Source organism: Aplidium turbinatum, chromosome 2 (genome assembly GCF_918807975.1).
Source record: "Aplidium turbinatum chromosome 2, kaAplTurb1.1, whole genome shotgun sequence".
Taxonomy (NCBI): Eukaryota; Metazoa; Chordata; class Ascidiacea; order Aplousobranchia; family Polyclinidae; genus Aplidium; species Aplidium turbinatum.
In genome coordinates this window covers 23691948-23709322 of record NC_137473.1, presented here as the reverse complement: position 1 = coordinate 23709322, position 17375 = coordinate 23691948, and the positions used below count along the sequence as shown (strand labels likewise).

The window sequence follows — 17375 nt, the reverse complement described above, 5'->3', positions numbered from 1 at the left end:
CAACCATTCCTTCTTAAATCTTCTTGCATCTTTCACATTCAAAACCATCTCCGGATCTGCATGCCACTCTCTTCATTTTTGCACTTCTTCCACATACACCACATGGGTCAATTTTGCTCATTGTGATTTCCCCTTCTGAAGAGAGAGAAGTTCTTTTATTTGCATCAACAGCACATGTGGAAAAAACAATACAAGATTACAATGTGAACTAGGTTGTTTTAATGTTTGCTGACGATGATGGGAGTGGCAGAAGGACCGAACTGGTCATCAAGTCTGCCACACCCGTGTGGTGTCATAGCTTATTTGACATGGAACGGTGTCGGAGTTGAACGCAAATATATATTCTGTTCCACGACCTTTGTCTTTTTGATATTGACACGCATACCTTTTCTTTGAAGCGACTCCTTCCATTTCTCAAATTTCTCTCTCAGATCTTCCATTGTGTCACTCAGCAAAACCAAATCATCCGCGCATAGTATCTGTCCTGATATCATAAGTATAATAAGAATCAAGATGCTGAAGAGTAGCTTCACGAAACTCGCGTCCTGCGCATACATTACACCATGTAACACAATTTTTGTTTGGCTACTGTTTTTAATGTCTCTATGTATTTTTGGGTGCTGAGTTCAAAAATCCAGTTAGTTTTTTCGTACTATCGTTACTTTTTGAGATATTCAATTTTTTGTTTTATCTGATGTAGCTGTAAGTCGCAAATTGTGTTATACTCTTGCAGTTGATTTCAACTCGACATCAAGGTCCCATTTGGTTTATTGAACACAAAATCCAGTTTAAGTTCGTAAAGAAGGCTTAATAGTGCAGCCGATAACCTCTCAAAATCTAATCAATTGTGCAAATTATGACTAAAGCATGAAATTTTCACCAATGTTAGCACATACCATAAGGGTCATTTTAAGATTGGTAGGTAAGTCAGATTTGACCTCTGATGACCTTGAGAGGTCAATGACCTCAAAGTATCAGAATATTGATATTTGACGTCATTGGTTAATCTTAAAGGTGTGTATGATGTACTCGAGTAATGGGTAGTACTAGTACCAAATTTAAGTCATAAGTAAAGTAGACAACCGGAAACAGACATTGCTGTCGGCTGCAGCGTGGGTCAGGTGTAAGTCGGAAGGCGTACACCGATGCATAGCGCTCAAGTCCGCTTTCCCGCAATGCAGGATAAAGATAAACAAACCATGCATATGTGTTATAATAAAAGTGTCTACACATTCTACAGAGTGTTGACTGTGTTAGTGTGTTGGTCATTCTTATCAGAGTTGCCAGGTTGGCCATTTTACGGCTAAACTTCACAAATTTGGCCCTTTTTGAAGTCGTTTGGCCAAAAAAATTGGGTTTGGCCTTAGTTTGACTCTTTTTCATATTGGTTTGGCTCTAAATTTTCTGTTTGGCTTTTTGCATTTAGCTTACTGTATTTTGTAAGAATGAATCAACAATGGCAACACTTGTCTTTTATTCTTTCAGTAGTGGTGATTGTTATTTGTTAACACGCATGTGCAGGCAGCAAGGATGAAAGTCTTGAACTCTTACTCTTGTAGCGATGGTTGTTAGTTTGCAGTGCCCACTAAGATATTCCATGAAACCGAGAGGTGTTGGCTATGCATCATTGAAAGAAGACCTCGTCCAGTTCAAGGGACTTCGTCACATGCCAATGGAACGCGACGTCAACAGACTGGATGATGGCGATGACATAGAAGCTAACTTGAGGATACACAGTGCTCAGTGGCACAAGAAATGTCGCTTAACCCATTTATGCCTAGCGTCCTAACTCCTATATGTAGAACACCTACTCAAATTAAAATTTTTCTTCGCACGTTCAGTTTTTAGATTTAGATGAAGTCAAAATACGTTTATGAGTGTTTTTGCAACATATATCACAACTTTTTTCAAAAATTGCTTGTTTTGTTGAGACTTGACATCATTTTCAATTTTCCCGATTTTGCTAATTCTGAAATTTTGAAGATGCATGTCGAATTATATCAATAAATCCGCATATGCAAATAAGCTTCCAAAAATATTTGTCGTTGTCTTTATTCGTTATGTATCAACATATTTTACAGCAAATGTTTAAATTTAATTGGCAGCAAAATTTTCGAGAAAATATTCAAAACATTAGTGTCCTATATATAGGTCGCTAGGCACACGTGTTAGCAAAATGAAGCAAAAGCGACAATCAATTCCCACGCATCAAGTGGTATCAAACAGCGATTCCCTATGATTTCCACGCTGTATAACAAAGTAGTTGTGTTTGTTTTTAGAACAATAACATAATTATCGTAATTTACTGAAATTTTTGATAATTTTTTAGTTTTCTCTTGGCGTTTTTACATGGATGGCATCTTGACGTAGGCCTAGGCGAATTCGGCCTCAAAGAGATTTCGATCCGCTAAATGACTTATTTCAGTGATGTGTTGCTTTGCTAATTTTCATCTTCGTATTTTGTGAACTTTCGTTTCAATAAAATGCTCGATGACAAGAGATTTCCCATTTATCACTTTGAGCGATAACGATTATGCCTACGCATTATGCACAAGAAACTTGCAAAATTTGATAGCGGATTTGCCTAGCGTCCTATATGTAGGACGGTTTTTTTCTCGACCAGTACTAACATAATTAAGAAAAAATTAATTCTGAAATGTTTTTTAGGTCATGATTATGCAATACTTAAATTTTCAATTTTTTTTTTTAAGTAGGCTACTTTCACTTTCGGCACAAATGGGTTAAAGTTCAACAAAAAATATTTGACCAGCAGAAGAGAGCAGAATCCGCTTCAGGACAACAATTTGGTACCGGTACTCTATAACCCTGCATGGCACATGATCAGCAGCTGCCCACAGGCTTGCAGTCAACCGAGGCTATCTGTTTCCATCTGCAATAAGCCAGGTGGCACAGCAGATTTGCACCAAGAACCTACAATGAGAATTGATAAGAACGTTCGAAGATGTGCCACTGAATTGGAGGACACTGAACTGCTGGCCAAGCTTATGACACCCACATGTCGCCTAGAGTGCACATATGAGAATTGTATAGTACCGATTAGCGTAATTTACTTAAAGGGCGGGGAAACCCAAATTAACTTTGCGAGTTTTTTGTTTCAGCGTGATGTCATTGTGTACAACATGCGTTTTAGCAATAAAAAAATCCAAATTTTGTTGCCCTCGTCTCGCTAAGGCCGCTTTTGTTTGATACCCGTTTGCGAGGTCTCGTTGCGCATCAAGCTGTGATTCTGTTCGCTGTGACGTCACAAGGTACATATAGTTGTGGCCAAAAGTTTAAGACCAGACTTGATTTATGACGATTTTTGCATTACTTCAAAATACTGCATCAGATATAAGATGATGCATAAAGATGATGCAATTGAAACAATATATGATGCAGTATTTTGAAGTAATGCAAAAATCGTCATAAATCAAGTCTGGTCTTAAAGTTTTGGCCACAACTATATGTACCTTGTGACGTCACAGCGAACAGAATCACAGCTTGATGCGCGCGAGACCTCGCAAACGGGTATCAAACAAAAGCGGCCTTAGCGAGACGAGGGCAACAAAATTTGGATTTTTTTTTTGCTAAAACGCATGTTGTACACAATGACATCACGCTGAAACAAAAAACTCGCAAAAAGTGAATTTGGGTTTCCCCGCCCTTTAAGTTGACTTATTCGGGGTTTGAGTTCTTATTGAAATTGTTCGTGAGTCCTGATTATTGCCCTGCAGGGCCCGATTAACCATGAGGCACACGAGGCTCAGGCCCTCTGGTTTTGGGGGCCCCCATTTTTTTAAACATTAGTAGGGAAAGTACTATAATTTGGACCACCTAATAAAAAATCTTAATATTTTTAAAAAGATCCATAGCATTGGGGTGCAACCAACTTTATTTGATAAGTTACAGGCTAGTTGGTTTGCAAAAACAATTCCAATCAAAAAAACATAACACAAACAAAGAAAACTACATTATTATTTTTTTTATATAGTGGTCCATATTATCAACCCAAACTTCAAAGGCATGAAATAGAACACAAACACTCAATAAATAAAAATAGTCTGAAACGTTCATGATAGTCATCTCAAACAAGTTTCAAATCATTGATCGTTGGCACAGTTGTCACAATTAGTAAAAATGAGCATTTGATATATCAGCACAACTTTCATGGGCCAATTTCTTGCACTGACAACACTGAATCCAATCCTCATCAGTGGACTCGTCACACACAAGACAAGTGCATGCAGAAGCAGCATTGCTTGGAATAACTCTCTTTTTTGAAAACTTAAAGGTTAAGCCTTTTCTCACTTGTTTTGCTGGTTTAGCTTTTTCTGTGAACTTGATTTTATGTTTGTGTGGCGTAGCCTACCTGTCAGCACAGTAGCCTTTGTAGTTTTTCTACGTTTTCTTCCCTTCGTAACTTATTTTGGAAGTGGGCTCATTTCCTCGACAGATATCCTGCATGAAATGCTAACTGAACAAGGTTGTAAGTTCTTAACACTCAATGACGATGGTCCTGGTGCTTGTGAGATTGCTTCATACGGTGCATCAGCTAAAGTTCCAGCATTTAATTCTGTTGACATGATAGAACTTTTTGTCACTTTCTCAATGTTTACCACATCTTGTGACAAAGGTGTAATGTTTCGAGAAATTGCATCTTGAGTAGACCATCGCCACCTAAAGATACGGCCTGATTTGTCACATTTTGCATAAATTTCCAGGTTTTTCTAACTTTGGACAAACGTTTAAATAATTTTTTCTAAAAATTAGATTTTTACGCTTTCTTTATTCTTTTCCCCAGATAACACAATAGGTTTTAACATCTTCACATGTTGAAAAATAAAGAAATTTTGATTTTGAAGATTTTAGTCAGACTGTTAATTTTCAATAACAGTCTGATTTTGCGTTTTTTAACTTACTTTTTCTCATTTGCTGCTGCTTCCCCAAGGCAACAAAAAAGTTTTATGTCATTAGGAAACCACAAAAAGTAAGAACATCTCAAAAAATGTCAGTCAAGCACCAGCAGTAGCTGTAATCAAAATCTGCAAAATGTGACAAATCAGGCCGCATCTCCAGATGGCCATGAGTAGACATATCTTGATCATCAATTATCACAGGGGCGTATCCTCAATGGAAGCAAGGGAAGCATTGCTTCCCTTGTCTAAATTGAAAAAAGAGAAAATTATATTTTTTAGTAAAATGGTTTCGTAATTTCTTTACCTGAATACAAATTAGAACGGTTTCTAACTCATGTCCCCGTATAATTTCAGCTCGGTTTTAATTTTAAAAAAGTTGGAAGCTTACGGAAGCGAAGATTCGTATCGCTTCCCTTGCTCTCGTTTTTGCTGTACTAAGAAACAAGTGAGAGACTAAGGAAAAAAAGCAGAGCAAAGTTTGCGCGAGTTACCTTTCTTTTAACTAATCCACGGAAGCAACTTTTCAATCGCTTCCCCGTCGCAGGGTTACCAGATTGGCCAAATTCCACAAATTAGGCTTTTTTTAAATTAATTCTTTAAAATGCATAATAATCAATATTTCTCAAATATTGTAACCTTACCACATGAAACCATGTTCACCATTGTTCAATATATTATGTTCTATACTTGTTTAATACTCGTAATGTGGCGGATTAATACTCATCCACTACAGTCCTTTTATACTTGCTATTTTTCGGGCTATACTTGCAGAATTATTTTTGATACAATTTCTTGAAATCCGCTACAAGTCATAAAATGTATGTACATTTTATTATTTTTAATAGAAACAGGTAAATATATCCATTTGGCCTTTTGTCTAATATTTTCCTTGTTTTTGGCCTTTTTTTGTATTATTTTTGTTTTTAGACTTTATCATAGTCTGGCAATTCTGCTCTATTGGATATTGCGCCCGTGGGCTAAAAATGAAAAAATTTAAAGCGCTGTTATGGTTATAATATCAGGTAAAGCAAAAGTAAGCAAAAGTTTGAGCCAAATGTTGGCTTTACACTGCTATCCTGGCTGGATATACTTTGGCATCAGACAGGATACGTGAGGTCTAGGCTAAACTTGACGGAAATGAATTCTGTCTTAAGCTACTATCAGTAGGTAGTTGTAGCTGAATTTTTGGTGTTTTCCAATTTTAGCCGCATTTTTTGCCACCTTTAATAAGTTAATAGCTGTTTATCTGCTTATAAATTTTATACAAATATTACCCTGAAAGCAGTGCCGGATTAAGGGGGGGGGGGGCGGACTGGGCTGAAGCCCAGGGCCCCCACTTTCGGGGGGCCCCACCTCAAAGAAAAAAATCTACTAATTTTTTTAGTTGCACAGCTCGAGATTACTGCTTTAATTCGTATCTCAAACAAGCAAGGGCGGCTCACCCATATGTGCTGCGGTGCTGCAGCACCCCTGCCCACGGGAGTGCCCAGCCCCAGTTATTCAATTTTTCTTCTTTGTTTTTAACAAAGAACATATTTGATACTTTCATATCCGAAAATGGTACGGATTATGGGTCAAAGTTATGATAATGCTGTCAATATGAGTGGCAAGTTTAACAGTCTTCAAGCTCTTCTGCGCGAGAAATGTAGTGTAGCTCATTATGTCCCTTGCACAGCACATTCACTTAATTTAATCGGTAAATGTCCTGTAGAAACATGCCGTTCTGCCGCTGAGCTTTTTGAATTGTTGCAAAGTCTTTATTCATGGCTCGTCTCGTCTACTCATCGTTGGCAAGTCTATCGAAAATTCCTAGATGGTTTGCCTGTTTTGAAGACATTATCTGATACAAGATGGTCAGTTAGATATGATGCAGTTCTTCTTCTATCGAGTCTTCTAAAGTTCGTTGATACACCACAGATTGACACATTCTTCCGCAACGGAGTTCTACACTGACAGGTCCCACCTACTGCACCGGGTGGCAAGCCGAGGGCAAACAAGAAGGTGATCCGCTGCATAGGCGTAGCCAGAGGGGCGATAGGGGCCGTGGCCCCCCAAATTTTCCAAGTTTGGATTCCGAAGTTGAGCCCTTTGTTGAAAACATAATAAAGTTTGTAGAAATTTATATCGTTTTCCAAGACATCTGGCTATTAACACCCCCAAGGACTTGATTTAGACACACAGAAAGACACCAATAAATTTTGCAAATCGTAAATCGCGTAAAATTTACGCGATTTACGTTTCTTTGAACTAATTTGTGGAAGCGATTTCAGAAGGCTTACTCTGTTGGGTTTTTGTGTAGTTATTGAGTTTTTGTGTAATTGAGTTTTTAATGTTCTCTAATTTTAGCCGCAGTTTTTGCCCGTTGGTGTCGAAGAGCTATCTTTAATAAGTTAATAGCTGTTTATCTGCTAATAAATTTCATACAAATATCACCCTAAAAGTGTTTTCAGAAAGCGCTATAATCCATTATTTGAGTGTAATTTTTCAAAAATTTTCCGGGAGAGCATGCCCCCGGACCTCCCTAGAATACGCGTGCCTTCGGCACGCTCTAACCCCCCTACCATTTTTATTGCTTCAACCCACCAGGATACGCCACTGCACATCAAGTAGCGATGGCTTTAAATCAAACACTTTGTTGTTCTCTTCAATTCATCAAATATTTGGCCCCCACCAACATTTTTTTCTGGCTACGCCACTGGTCCGCTGTTTGGGGCTCGGTGCCACAGATAGCCTACATGCAACTGGGGCCGTGTCGTAGCCCCACTCCACCATTAATTTTCAGCGAAAATGTCACTTGATAAGGGCCCCCACTTTCAGTTCAGCCCAGGGCCCCATAAACCCCTAATCCGGCCCTGCCTGAAAGTGTTTCCAGAAAGCACTATAATCCATTATTTGAGTGTAATTTTGCCAAAAAATTTTCCGGGGGAGCATGCCCCCGGACCCCCCTAGAAAACACGTGCCTTCGGCACGCTCTGATCCCCCACGAGTTTTATTGCTTCCCTTGCTCAACCAACCAGGATACGCCACTGAATTATCATCAGCGGTGATACATTGTTTGGAGAGGTGTCTACTTCATGAGGCTTGTCAGTAACTTCAGCTGAGTGAAAATCACTTTCATCAAATAGCCTACAAGAGGATTAATGGGATAAATTACTGCTTTTTTAAATCCATTTACTGCATTTAAATCCATTTTAAATCCAATTTTCATGCTTACACATGTCATCAGAATTTAATCAAATTGTTTATAATATCAAAGTGATTATGCAAATTACTGGTAGTAGCTTTTATCACTATAAGAAAGCAAGTTACAAATATATTTTATGATGCACTCTAAAAAGTTTCAAAAAAATGCATAAATCTCATGGAACGAACTTCATTTCTATGCCTGTCTTCATTACTGAGAAACAAATTTCGACCAATTGACCATAACCTGGACCACTGGTCTATATTACCAAACAGTTAGGTGGTCCATATTACAGTTAGCATAATCTTATGTTGCTTGGTGTCATTTAGAATTAATAAACTTAAACAGTGGACATTTCTTCAAGATTTTCGCAGATAGTCATTAGTAATGCCTCTCCTGCAGATTACTTTTGTTTGTTCACAAACCATGAAATTATTTACTTCAGTCATTGAAAAAACAGCAGTGGTCCAAATTATCAGCCGGTCCACTTTATAGCACTTTCCCCTACCGTAGGCGTAGGTAGTGAAAGTTGTTGTGCCAGTATGTGCACACTTGTTATTTTTGAGTAACAATTTCAAATTGTCTAACGGTTTTGCAGTAACAGTTGAGCACTCCTGCTCTGCATCGAAAGCGATTGCCAATAGGGGCCCCTAAACTTAGCTGTGCCTCGGGCCTCCGTGAGCTTTAATCAGGACCTGTTGCCCTGGCTTAACTTTTCTGAACAAGACCACAACTCATGTTATATTATAAGTTACATTGATTATATTAATGTCTAAAACGTTTTCTGCCTAGACTGGATAAAGTGCAGGCCTTACTTATTAGAAGAAATGGTGTATTGAAAACGACAATAATAAAACAAAACAAACAGTTGCTTACCGAATTCTTACATATTCCCTAGTCACTCCAAATCTCCAGATTTATAAAACAATGACCACTCCAGTCCATGCCAAAACGTAAAAAGAAAGATCAACTAGCAAAAATTGTTAATGCATGGCCGGGTCACTCAAGCATGAAAATAGAATGAAGCAGAGATACAACAATAATATTAAATGGGCGGGGAATCGTTTCTAACATACCCACCCCCAAAACCAGAGTTTAACAAATGAGGGTTTTACCACTGTAAAACGATTACAACGAAGCAAAATACAAACCAATTAATTGCCACAAGGTGGCCAAATAAACGACAATGAACATGAATTATGCAAATATCGACCAGAATCAAAAATATTCGCGGTTAGCAAGGATCACAATTGCAACACAAAGGCTGGCTTGCATTACACACAAACTTAATAGAACATGCATAACAGTAGCTCGAAGACACGCCCAAGAAGAGTTAATAAACCCTTTTGACCAACATGCTTATAGCGATTGCTAAGAATAAGCACAAAAACATTAAGTCTACCGACAACTGGAAGTCAGTATAAACGGATACACGAAAAACAAATGATAGCATACATGGTACCAGTGGCAGAAGTGGGGATATGGCATAAACAAAAGCACACATACAACCTAATACTGCGCAATGCTATGACCAGCGCAAGTGACATTAACGTCAGAGCAAAAGTAGGCTACCAGAAAAAACACGCGACTGTTAAGTCGAGTCGTGATAGTTAAGCAATGAATTGACAAAACACAAAAAATAATATCGCACATAGCAAAAGCTTTAGTAGTGAGACAGGTGTGTGAAATAGTCAGACCAAAAACAAAGCTAGACTGCTACAGTGTAAATAACTGCAGGATGCAAATAGAAACAACACTATTAATGGGAGTCAATAACACAGTTATGGCAGAACTGCTGGATGCAAATGCATCGACGACACCGCGTTAGCTGCGGTAGTGAGGAGCACAAGAATAATAATAGTAAAATAAACACAAACACGCAATACAATTCAAATATGAAACCTAAGTAGCATGAGCAATGTCAGTTGTGCAATCGTGCCAACCAGCCAGCCTAGAAAACAAAATTGTCATTTTAAAAGTCCATACTGCCCTCTAGCAGGCAGATCTTTCTGATGTCGCGAACAAACTCTGTACCGTCAGCAACCTTTACTCGCACGCGTCTGACAAGTTTATTAGTGTCCGGCATAACTTCCTTTACAATAGCCTTGGGCCAGTGCCCACGTTTAGTTGCCTCGTCCGTTATCAGTACCAAATCGCCTGGTTTCAAGCTTGGAGATGTGCCAAACCACTTTTGTCGGGGCTGCAGCAGAGGGAGATATTGCAACAGCCATTGTTCCCAAAACTTGTCTGTGAGGTATTGGGTCTTTCTCCAAGAGCGTCGATAACCGTCAGCCTTCATAAAAACATCTGGCGATAGGGTGTCACAAGCTGACCCGGTGAGTATCATACTGGGAGTCAGGGCTTGCAGATCATCTGGTGACGATGGGAGCGAAGTGATGGGACGATCGTTTAAAATTCTTTCAATCTCTGCTACCAGCGTGAGAAGGTCGAACTCATCCAACGTAGCGTTTCCTACCAGCGACCGCATCAATTTTCTTAATAAACGAAAAAATGTTTCGTAGAAGCCGCCTTGATGTGAAGCACGCGGAGGGTTGAAGTGCCAGTTCGTTTCATGCCGAAGTAAGGCATCGGTGACTTTCTTTTGATGGAGGTTGTTGAGTCCTTGCCGAAGTTCGCGGTCTGCAGCAACAAAGTTTCCTCCGTTGTCACTGTACAGATCAGTAGGACAAACGTTTCTACGGCTGCAGAATCTTCGGTAGGCTTGAATGAATGCACTTGCCTCCAGGGATTGCACGACCTCAAAGTGCACAGCACGGGTCGCCAAACAATTAAAAACACAAACATATCGCTTAACACTGCTGCGGCCGCTCTTTACCATCAACGGACCAAGAAGGTCAGTGCCAGCAGCTTGAAAAGGAATGGATTTGTTTACGCGTGGAGCAGGTAAGTTGCCCATCTGCTGTTTTCCGGCGGTAGCTTTCCAAAAACGACAGTTCATACAGGAATGCAAGACCCTTTTAACAGCTGACCGCCCTTTGACAATCCAATAACGGGAAGCAATGGCGGTAAGGACTTGTGAGCATCCCATGTGTCCTTCTCGTTCGTGATACCTCATGATCACTAGATCGGTGATTGGGTGCTGATGTGGGAGAATGATCGGATGCCTTCTTCCGCTTGACAGAGAAGATTGTTGCAATCGCCCACCAACACTTAACGTTCCGTTAACAACATAGGGGTTTAGGGACTGTAGCTCCTTCAAAGCCACATGCTTCTTCAGCTGCAGGTCGGACACGAGTTCCACCGGGGCGTCGAATCCTGGGTGGTTATGGAGAACTGCGAACACCGTCGGGTACACTTGATGCTGGGCGGCTGTGACAATGGCAAGTTCAGCTTCGTCCATCTCCTCGACACTGAGCGAATCTGTCTTAACAGTCAAGGAGTCATCTCGGCATTTCCTTTTCAGGTACAATTTGAAGCGAAGCAACCATGCAACCGTTCTTTGTAGATCGTGGAAGTTCGAGTAGCGGGTAAACAACCGACAGAGAGAGTCCGAGTCCGTAATCGCGTGTTGTTGGGCTGAGCAATGTTCAATGTTTTTAACCTCTGGATCGTCTGACGAAATTCCGCCAACAAAGTCGGGCTGGTTTGGCCAATTGCTCGTGACATCATGCAAAAACTTAGGACCATTGAACCAAAGCTTAGCGGTATTAACTTTATCAGGCCAAACTCCCCGAGACGCGAGATCAGCGGGGTTTAAGGTAGTCGGTACATAATGCCATTGATTGACACTGGTAAGCATGTGAATAGTGCTCAGCCTATTAGCCACAAAGGTGTGAAAACGAGTCGAAGTATTATAATGTAACGCAGCACAACAGTTGAGTCTGTCCATAAGACAACACAATTGAATTTAAAATCACACTCCGTCAGGATAAAATTGCAGACTTTGGCAGCGAGCACAGCAGCAGTGAGCTCCAGGCGAGGTACGCTGACAGGCTTTAATGGAGCCACTCGAGACTTGCCAAATAGAAAATTACAAATTACTACAGAATCATCATAAAACACTTTAACATAAAACACGACCCCATAGCCACTGGTACTGGCATCACAAAAACCATGCAATTCAAAGCGGATAGCACATTTACCAAAAAGAGTCAGGCTTCTAGCGATGGAAACACATTCAAGCTCTGGAAGGGCCTTTAACCAAGCTTCCCAATTAATGTTTACTGGCCCAAGGCCATTAAGGGGTTCATCCCAATCAAGTTGAGCGTCACATGCCTGCTGCAGGAGTTGCCTAGCAGGTAAAATGAAGGGTTGTATTAGACCTAGTGGGTCGTATGTTTGCGAAATCATGGAGAACGCCTCTCCGGGTGTTAGGCTTTTGTTGGATACTCACCCTCACCTCCATGCAATCGCTCGCAGCATTCCACACAACACCAAGGGTTTTCTGCGTTGGAAGCTGGCACTGAGGCAAATCGACCTTCGACGCCAAGTCTTCCTGCAACACAGAACTCAAGACCTCTGCACTGTTAGACAGGAATTTAGTTAAATGGAAGCCGCCACTTTGTAATAGTTCACGCAGTTGTTGTATTAGTTCGATAGCCTGATCCGGCGATTCACATGAATGACAAATATCGTCAACATAAACATTTTTTAAAACTGTGTTAACAGTGTTTTGATCAGCACCTGCTTCATTGTCTTTGGCAGTCATCCGAAGTGCGAAGGCAGCACAGCATGGCGACGACTTTGCTCCAAACACATGAGTTTGTATACGGTAGTCGACAGGTTCCCCCTTGAGATCATCGTCCGGATACCATAAGAATCGAAAGGCATCCCTGTCTCCTTCGTCTACACGTACTTGGGAAAACATGGCCTTAATATCGCCCACAACAGCGATCGGATGTTGCCTGAAGCGAAACAATGTTCCTACAAGGTTATTGGTGAGATCTGGGCCATGAAGCAGCTTGTCATTTAATGACACGCCTTTAAACTTCGCGCTGCAGTCGAAAACGACTCTAAACTTGGCCGCATTGGTCGTGCCGTGATGGGGCACATAGCACGTCTTCCCTGGTGTGTCTACCACACCAATTTCAAGTGGCACAGCATAGCCACATTTAATATATTCCTGCATTTTACCACGATACTCATTGAATAACTCCGGGTCAGCAATAAATCGCCGCTTCATTCCCTCTAAGCGCTTGAGTGCCATAGAGCGATTATTGCACAGGTCCGGGTGTTCATCTTTCCACAGCAACCCTACAGAATAGTGTCCATCCACCTTCTTCACTGTGTCCTGCATGATCTGCAGCGCACGTTTATCCTCAATTGAAGGACAGGGTACCTGTGGCTCACCGATGTCATTAAAATCCTGCAACAACACATTTAACATTCTATCGCAAGACTCTTTTACGCTAAGAAAGTTTACCATTACTGGTGAGTTGAGCTGCCTATCGCCACCATCCTTCCCATAAATGGTCCAACCCAGAAGGGTGTGCAGTCCGCATGGTTCCCCTGGTGCGCCAGTACGAACTTCCTGCAAAAGATAAGCCTGGTGAAGATCGCTACCCAATAACAACTCAACCTTCCTATCTTTTAGTTCAGGGAACTTTAAGTCCTCCAAATGACTATATGCACTACTAAGTGCTTCGGTGGGGATACTGTGGCTGACATCCACAATCTGGTCCATCACCAGAGCATCTGCAACGGAAAACACAGCTTGCTCTTCCATTCCCTGCACAGCCAAAAAATCAATTTTCTTGTCATGAAAGAAGACAGCATTGGTGGTCAGCAACTCTACATTGCTTTTTGTCGCAGCAACTCCTAAGCGAGATACGAGGCTTGAGGAGCATAGACTGACGCTAGAACCTTCATCGATAAAAGCATAAGTATACGTATAGTTGGAGGGGTCCCCAGCCCATACCTTAACTGGCAAAACCTTAAAAATTGTTGTCCCAGATGTTGCTGGCACAGTTGCAGACGTTGTTGCTGAGATGCCCTTCTTCAGAGAAGAGGGGCTTTCCTTTTCCACACGGTTTACATGCAGAAGTGAATTATGCCTCGATCCACACGTTGCACAAGATTTCTTAAATCTGCAATCAACCACTCTGTGGCCTGCTCTCAAGCAACAAAAACACAGTCTATGCTTTTGCACCAGGGTTCTTCTTTCTGCAACAGGCTTTTGTTTAAACATCTCACACTTCCATAGGGCATGCGACTCTGCACACAAACAACAGGACTCTTGTTTATGGTTAGCAGATTGGGAAATCTGCTCTTGGGTTGTGCAAACCGAAGCACGCTTGTAGCCACCTTGCGGATTAGATCGAGCCAGCGATGGTTGTGGAGCTCTCTTAACATCTTTGCCTGGTTGCATAAGATGGCCATATTGGCTGTCGGCTCGAGAGGCTGCATCCTCGACCAAGACTCTTAAATCACCAAACGTGGCACAGTCCGATCCTAAGTGATTAACATTAACGAACTGCTCCTTTAGCTTATAAGGAAGTCGCAGGAACAGCCGTTGAAGCACCTCATCACTGTTTAAAAGATGGGACTTACCCCAGCCATCGAAACTGACTTCACACTTATACATCTTGTCGCAAAGCTTTGTGAGGCCCGGCGCATCCCACTCTGAAATAGGGGGTCCTTGCAGCAAATCTTCCTTCACTTTGGCCATGAGTTTTCCAGGGTTGCCAAACCTTTTTCTCAATCTATCCCATGCCATTCCATATGCTCTTTCACTATTTTGCAAGCAACTCAGGCCAGATATTACTTCCAAGGCCTGGCCTACACAATTGTCCTCCAAAAAGGCGATGCGATCTTCAAAGCTTAGATAGTTTGACTCAATGTATCGTTCAAAACGCCTTTTAAAGTTAAAGAACTTTAACACATTGCCGTCAAACTTCTCCAGCGACAACCGAGGACCATGAACATTTTGAAACCCTGCACTGAGCTGGGGTTGAGGCACGACAATGGGAAATTCACTACTATTATTAGCTTCAGTGCGAAAGGGAGATGTGTAAGGATTAAGAATATTACTAGCACTACTGCTGCCCTGAAGGATACCCTGTTCTGCTTTTACAGGTGGTATCTTTACACCACTCTCACGGGGTGTCACGTGACTGCTAGACTCAGCAGCTTTGCCTGTGTCACTGCCTGCATCCATAACTACAGATGATGTTTGATGTGACACTTGCTTGGATTGCTCTCGACAGCTTCGAATGAGGGTAGAGCATGCTTCAAGCAAACCATAAATGCTTTCCCCCATACGGTTCATCCTAGATTCTATTGAGCCTGATTGCTGTGGTTTGCATTTGAGTAAATCTAAACGTTTAAGGGAGAGCTTCCTTTGAAGTTCAAGGCATCTTTTATTTACCTCCAAAACTTCAGAAGAACTCAGGAAATCATCACTTGAGCATAGCTCCATGTCGATGGAAGTTATGCCAAGCTCGATTTCAACCAGCTCTTGTTCTAACACAACGAGACCTGGCAGCTCTTCGCTACTGTCATGTTGACCACTAATATTAGAGGCGGCCTCATGCTGCTCTGTTGAGCCACTAGCATAACCATTTGGCTTACTCCGTCTTGGGGTTTGCTTGGACTTTTTACGAGCCATAATTAACACACAGCAATATACAAGCTACAAAAAACAAAATCTGTATGGTACTTACCTTAGGTGAGGTGACAATTGACCTTCACGATGTTACGGAGAATGTCAGTAAGTAACCTACTAAAATTACAGGGTTTAACGGTAACCAGTTCTACCTGACTAGAACAATGGCCTGACAGAGTACAGGCTTAGAAGCTTCAATCTTTGGCAGACCTGACAAGACTGCCCAAAGTGAAGATCTATTTACAAAATTTAAACAAAGTTTACAACGTGGCGGGCTCAAAGGCACAAACCAAAAAATGAATCCTTGGCAGACCTGAAAAGACTACCCTAGGATAACAAACAACTAGTTACAAAGTTCAAAGAAACTTTACAGCATGGCAGGCTCAAAGGCACAAACCAAAAAATGAATCCTTGGCAGACCTGAAAAGACTACCCTAGGATAACAAACAACTAGTTACAAAGTTCAAAGAAACTTTACAGCATGGCAGGCTCAAAGGCACAAACCAAAAAGTTAATCCTTGGCAGACCTGAAAAGACTACCCTAGGATAACAAAACAAATTACACAACTAGCTAAAGTGAGCTAGACAAAGGCACATACCATAAATGAATCCTTGGCAGACCTGAAAAGACTACCCTAGGATAACAAACAAATTACACAACTAGCTAGAGTTAACTAGACAGGCATAACCTTGCACCAAGCAAAGGTATGTTTTATAAATGTTGTCTAAAACGTTTTCTGCCTAGACTGGATAAAGTGCAGGCCTTACTTATTAGAAGAAATGGTGTATTGAAAACGACAATAATAAAACAAAACAAACAGTTGCTTACCGAATTCTTACATATTCCCTAGTCACTCCAAATCTCCAGTTCTCCAGATTTATAAAACAATGACCACTCCAGTCCATGCCAAAACGTAAAAAGAAAGATCAACTAGCAAAAATTGTTAATGCATGGCCGGGTCACTCAAGCATGAAAATAGAATGGAGCAGAGATACAACAATAATATTAAATGGGCGGGGAATCGTTTCTAACAATTAATGCTCTGAAACAGCCTAACACAATAAGAGTTAGGACCAGCCATATAAACAGGTGCCGATGCTTGCCGCGCATCTGAGTTGGTCAAGATGAAAATCCAACTGAACTCTGGCAAGCAAACACCTGCCTAAAATGTCTGGTCTAGCCAATGAAATAATCAAATAGGGCCACGTATGCGTTTTGTTGACCAATGAAATAATTGCAAGTACTGTACGAAAATTTATATAATTCATCACTCTGCACTTAAGTAGCCTAATTTAATCTGACGCATGTGTGACATCCTTCTGCGGGGTTCACACTGACAAGCATAAGCGCAAATCATAAAGCGTGTCAAAAAAACGATGGTTCACACCATAGAAATAGAATAGAAGCGTCATTCCCATTCACGCTCCACACACCGCGATGGCACCACTCGGGTGCGCCCGCCGCCATTTTTGTTAGCACAACCAATTGTGAAAGCCTATTCAACCGGTAGCCTACCTCTAAATACCCATTGTCAGGCATTGTGGGCATTGCCGGGCATTGTCAGGTATTGTCAGGCATTGTCAGCTTTTTGGGGGGTTGTGGAGCATTTTCAGGGGTTGTCGAGCATTTTCAGGGGTTGTCAGGTATTGTAGAGTAGTCTAACTACTTTCAGGAATTGTTGGAAATTTCCAGGCATTGTCGATCATTATC

General features: G+C 41.2%; 2 protein-coding genes across 2 annotated transcripts; both read right to left on the bottom strand.

Annotated features, from left to right (window-relative positions):
* Nucleotides 1-10072: 10072 nt before the first annotated feature.
* Nucleotides 10073-11860, bottom strand: LOC145788445 (uncharacterized). Its single transcript, XM_082600212.1, has one exon. It carries the CDS (start codon nt 11858-11860, stop codon nt 10073-10075), a length of 1788 nt encoding a protein of 595 aa, XP_082456338.1.
* A 492-nt stretch (nt 11861-12352) lies between these two features.
* Nucleotides 12353-15667, bottom strand: LOC145788444 (uncharacterized). The gene has a single exon (XM_082600211.1). The coding sequence runs from the start codon at nt 15665-15667 to the stop codon at nt 12353-12355; it is 3315 nt and encodes a 1104-aa protein (XP_082456337.1).
* Between the last annotated feature and the right edge of the window lie 1708 nt (nt 15668-17375).

What these genes read in the sequence shown, in the direction of transcription:
- LOC145788445 (XM_082600212.1), bottom strand. Translation starts at nt 11,860, where the DNA reads ATGCTTACCAGTGTCAATCAATGGCATTATGTACCGACTACCTTAAAC.
- LOC145788444 (XM_082600211.1), bottom strand. Translation starts at nt 15,667, where the DNA reads ATGGCTCGTAAAAAGTCCAAGCAAACCCCAAGACGGAGTAAGCCAAAT.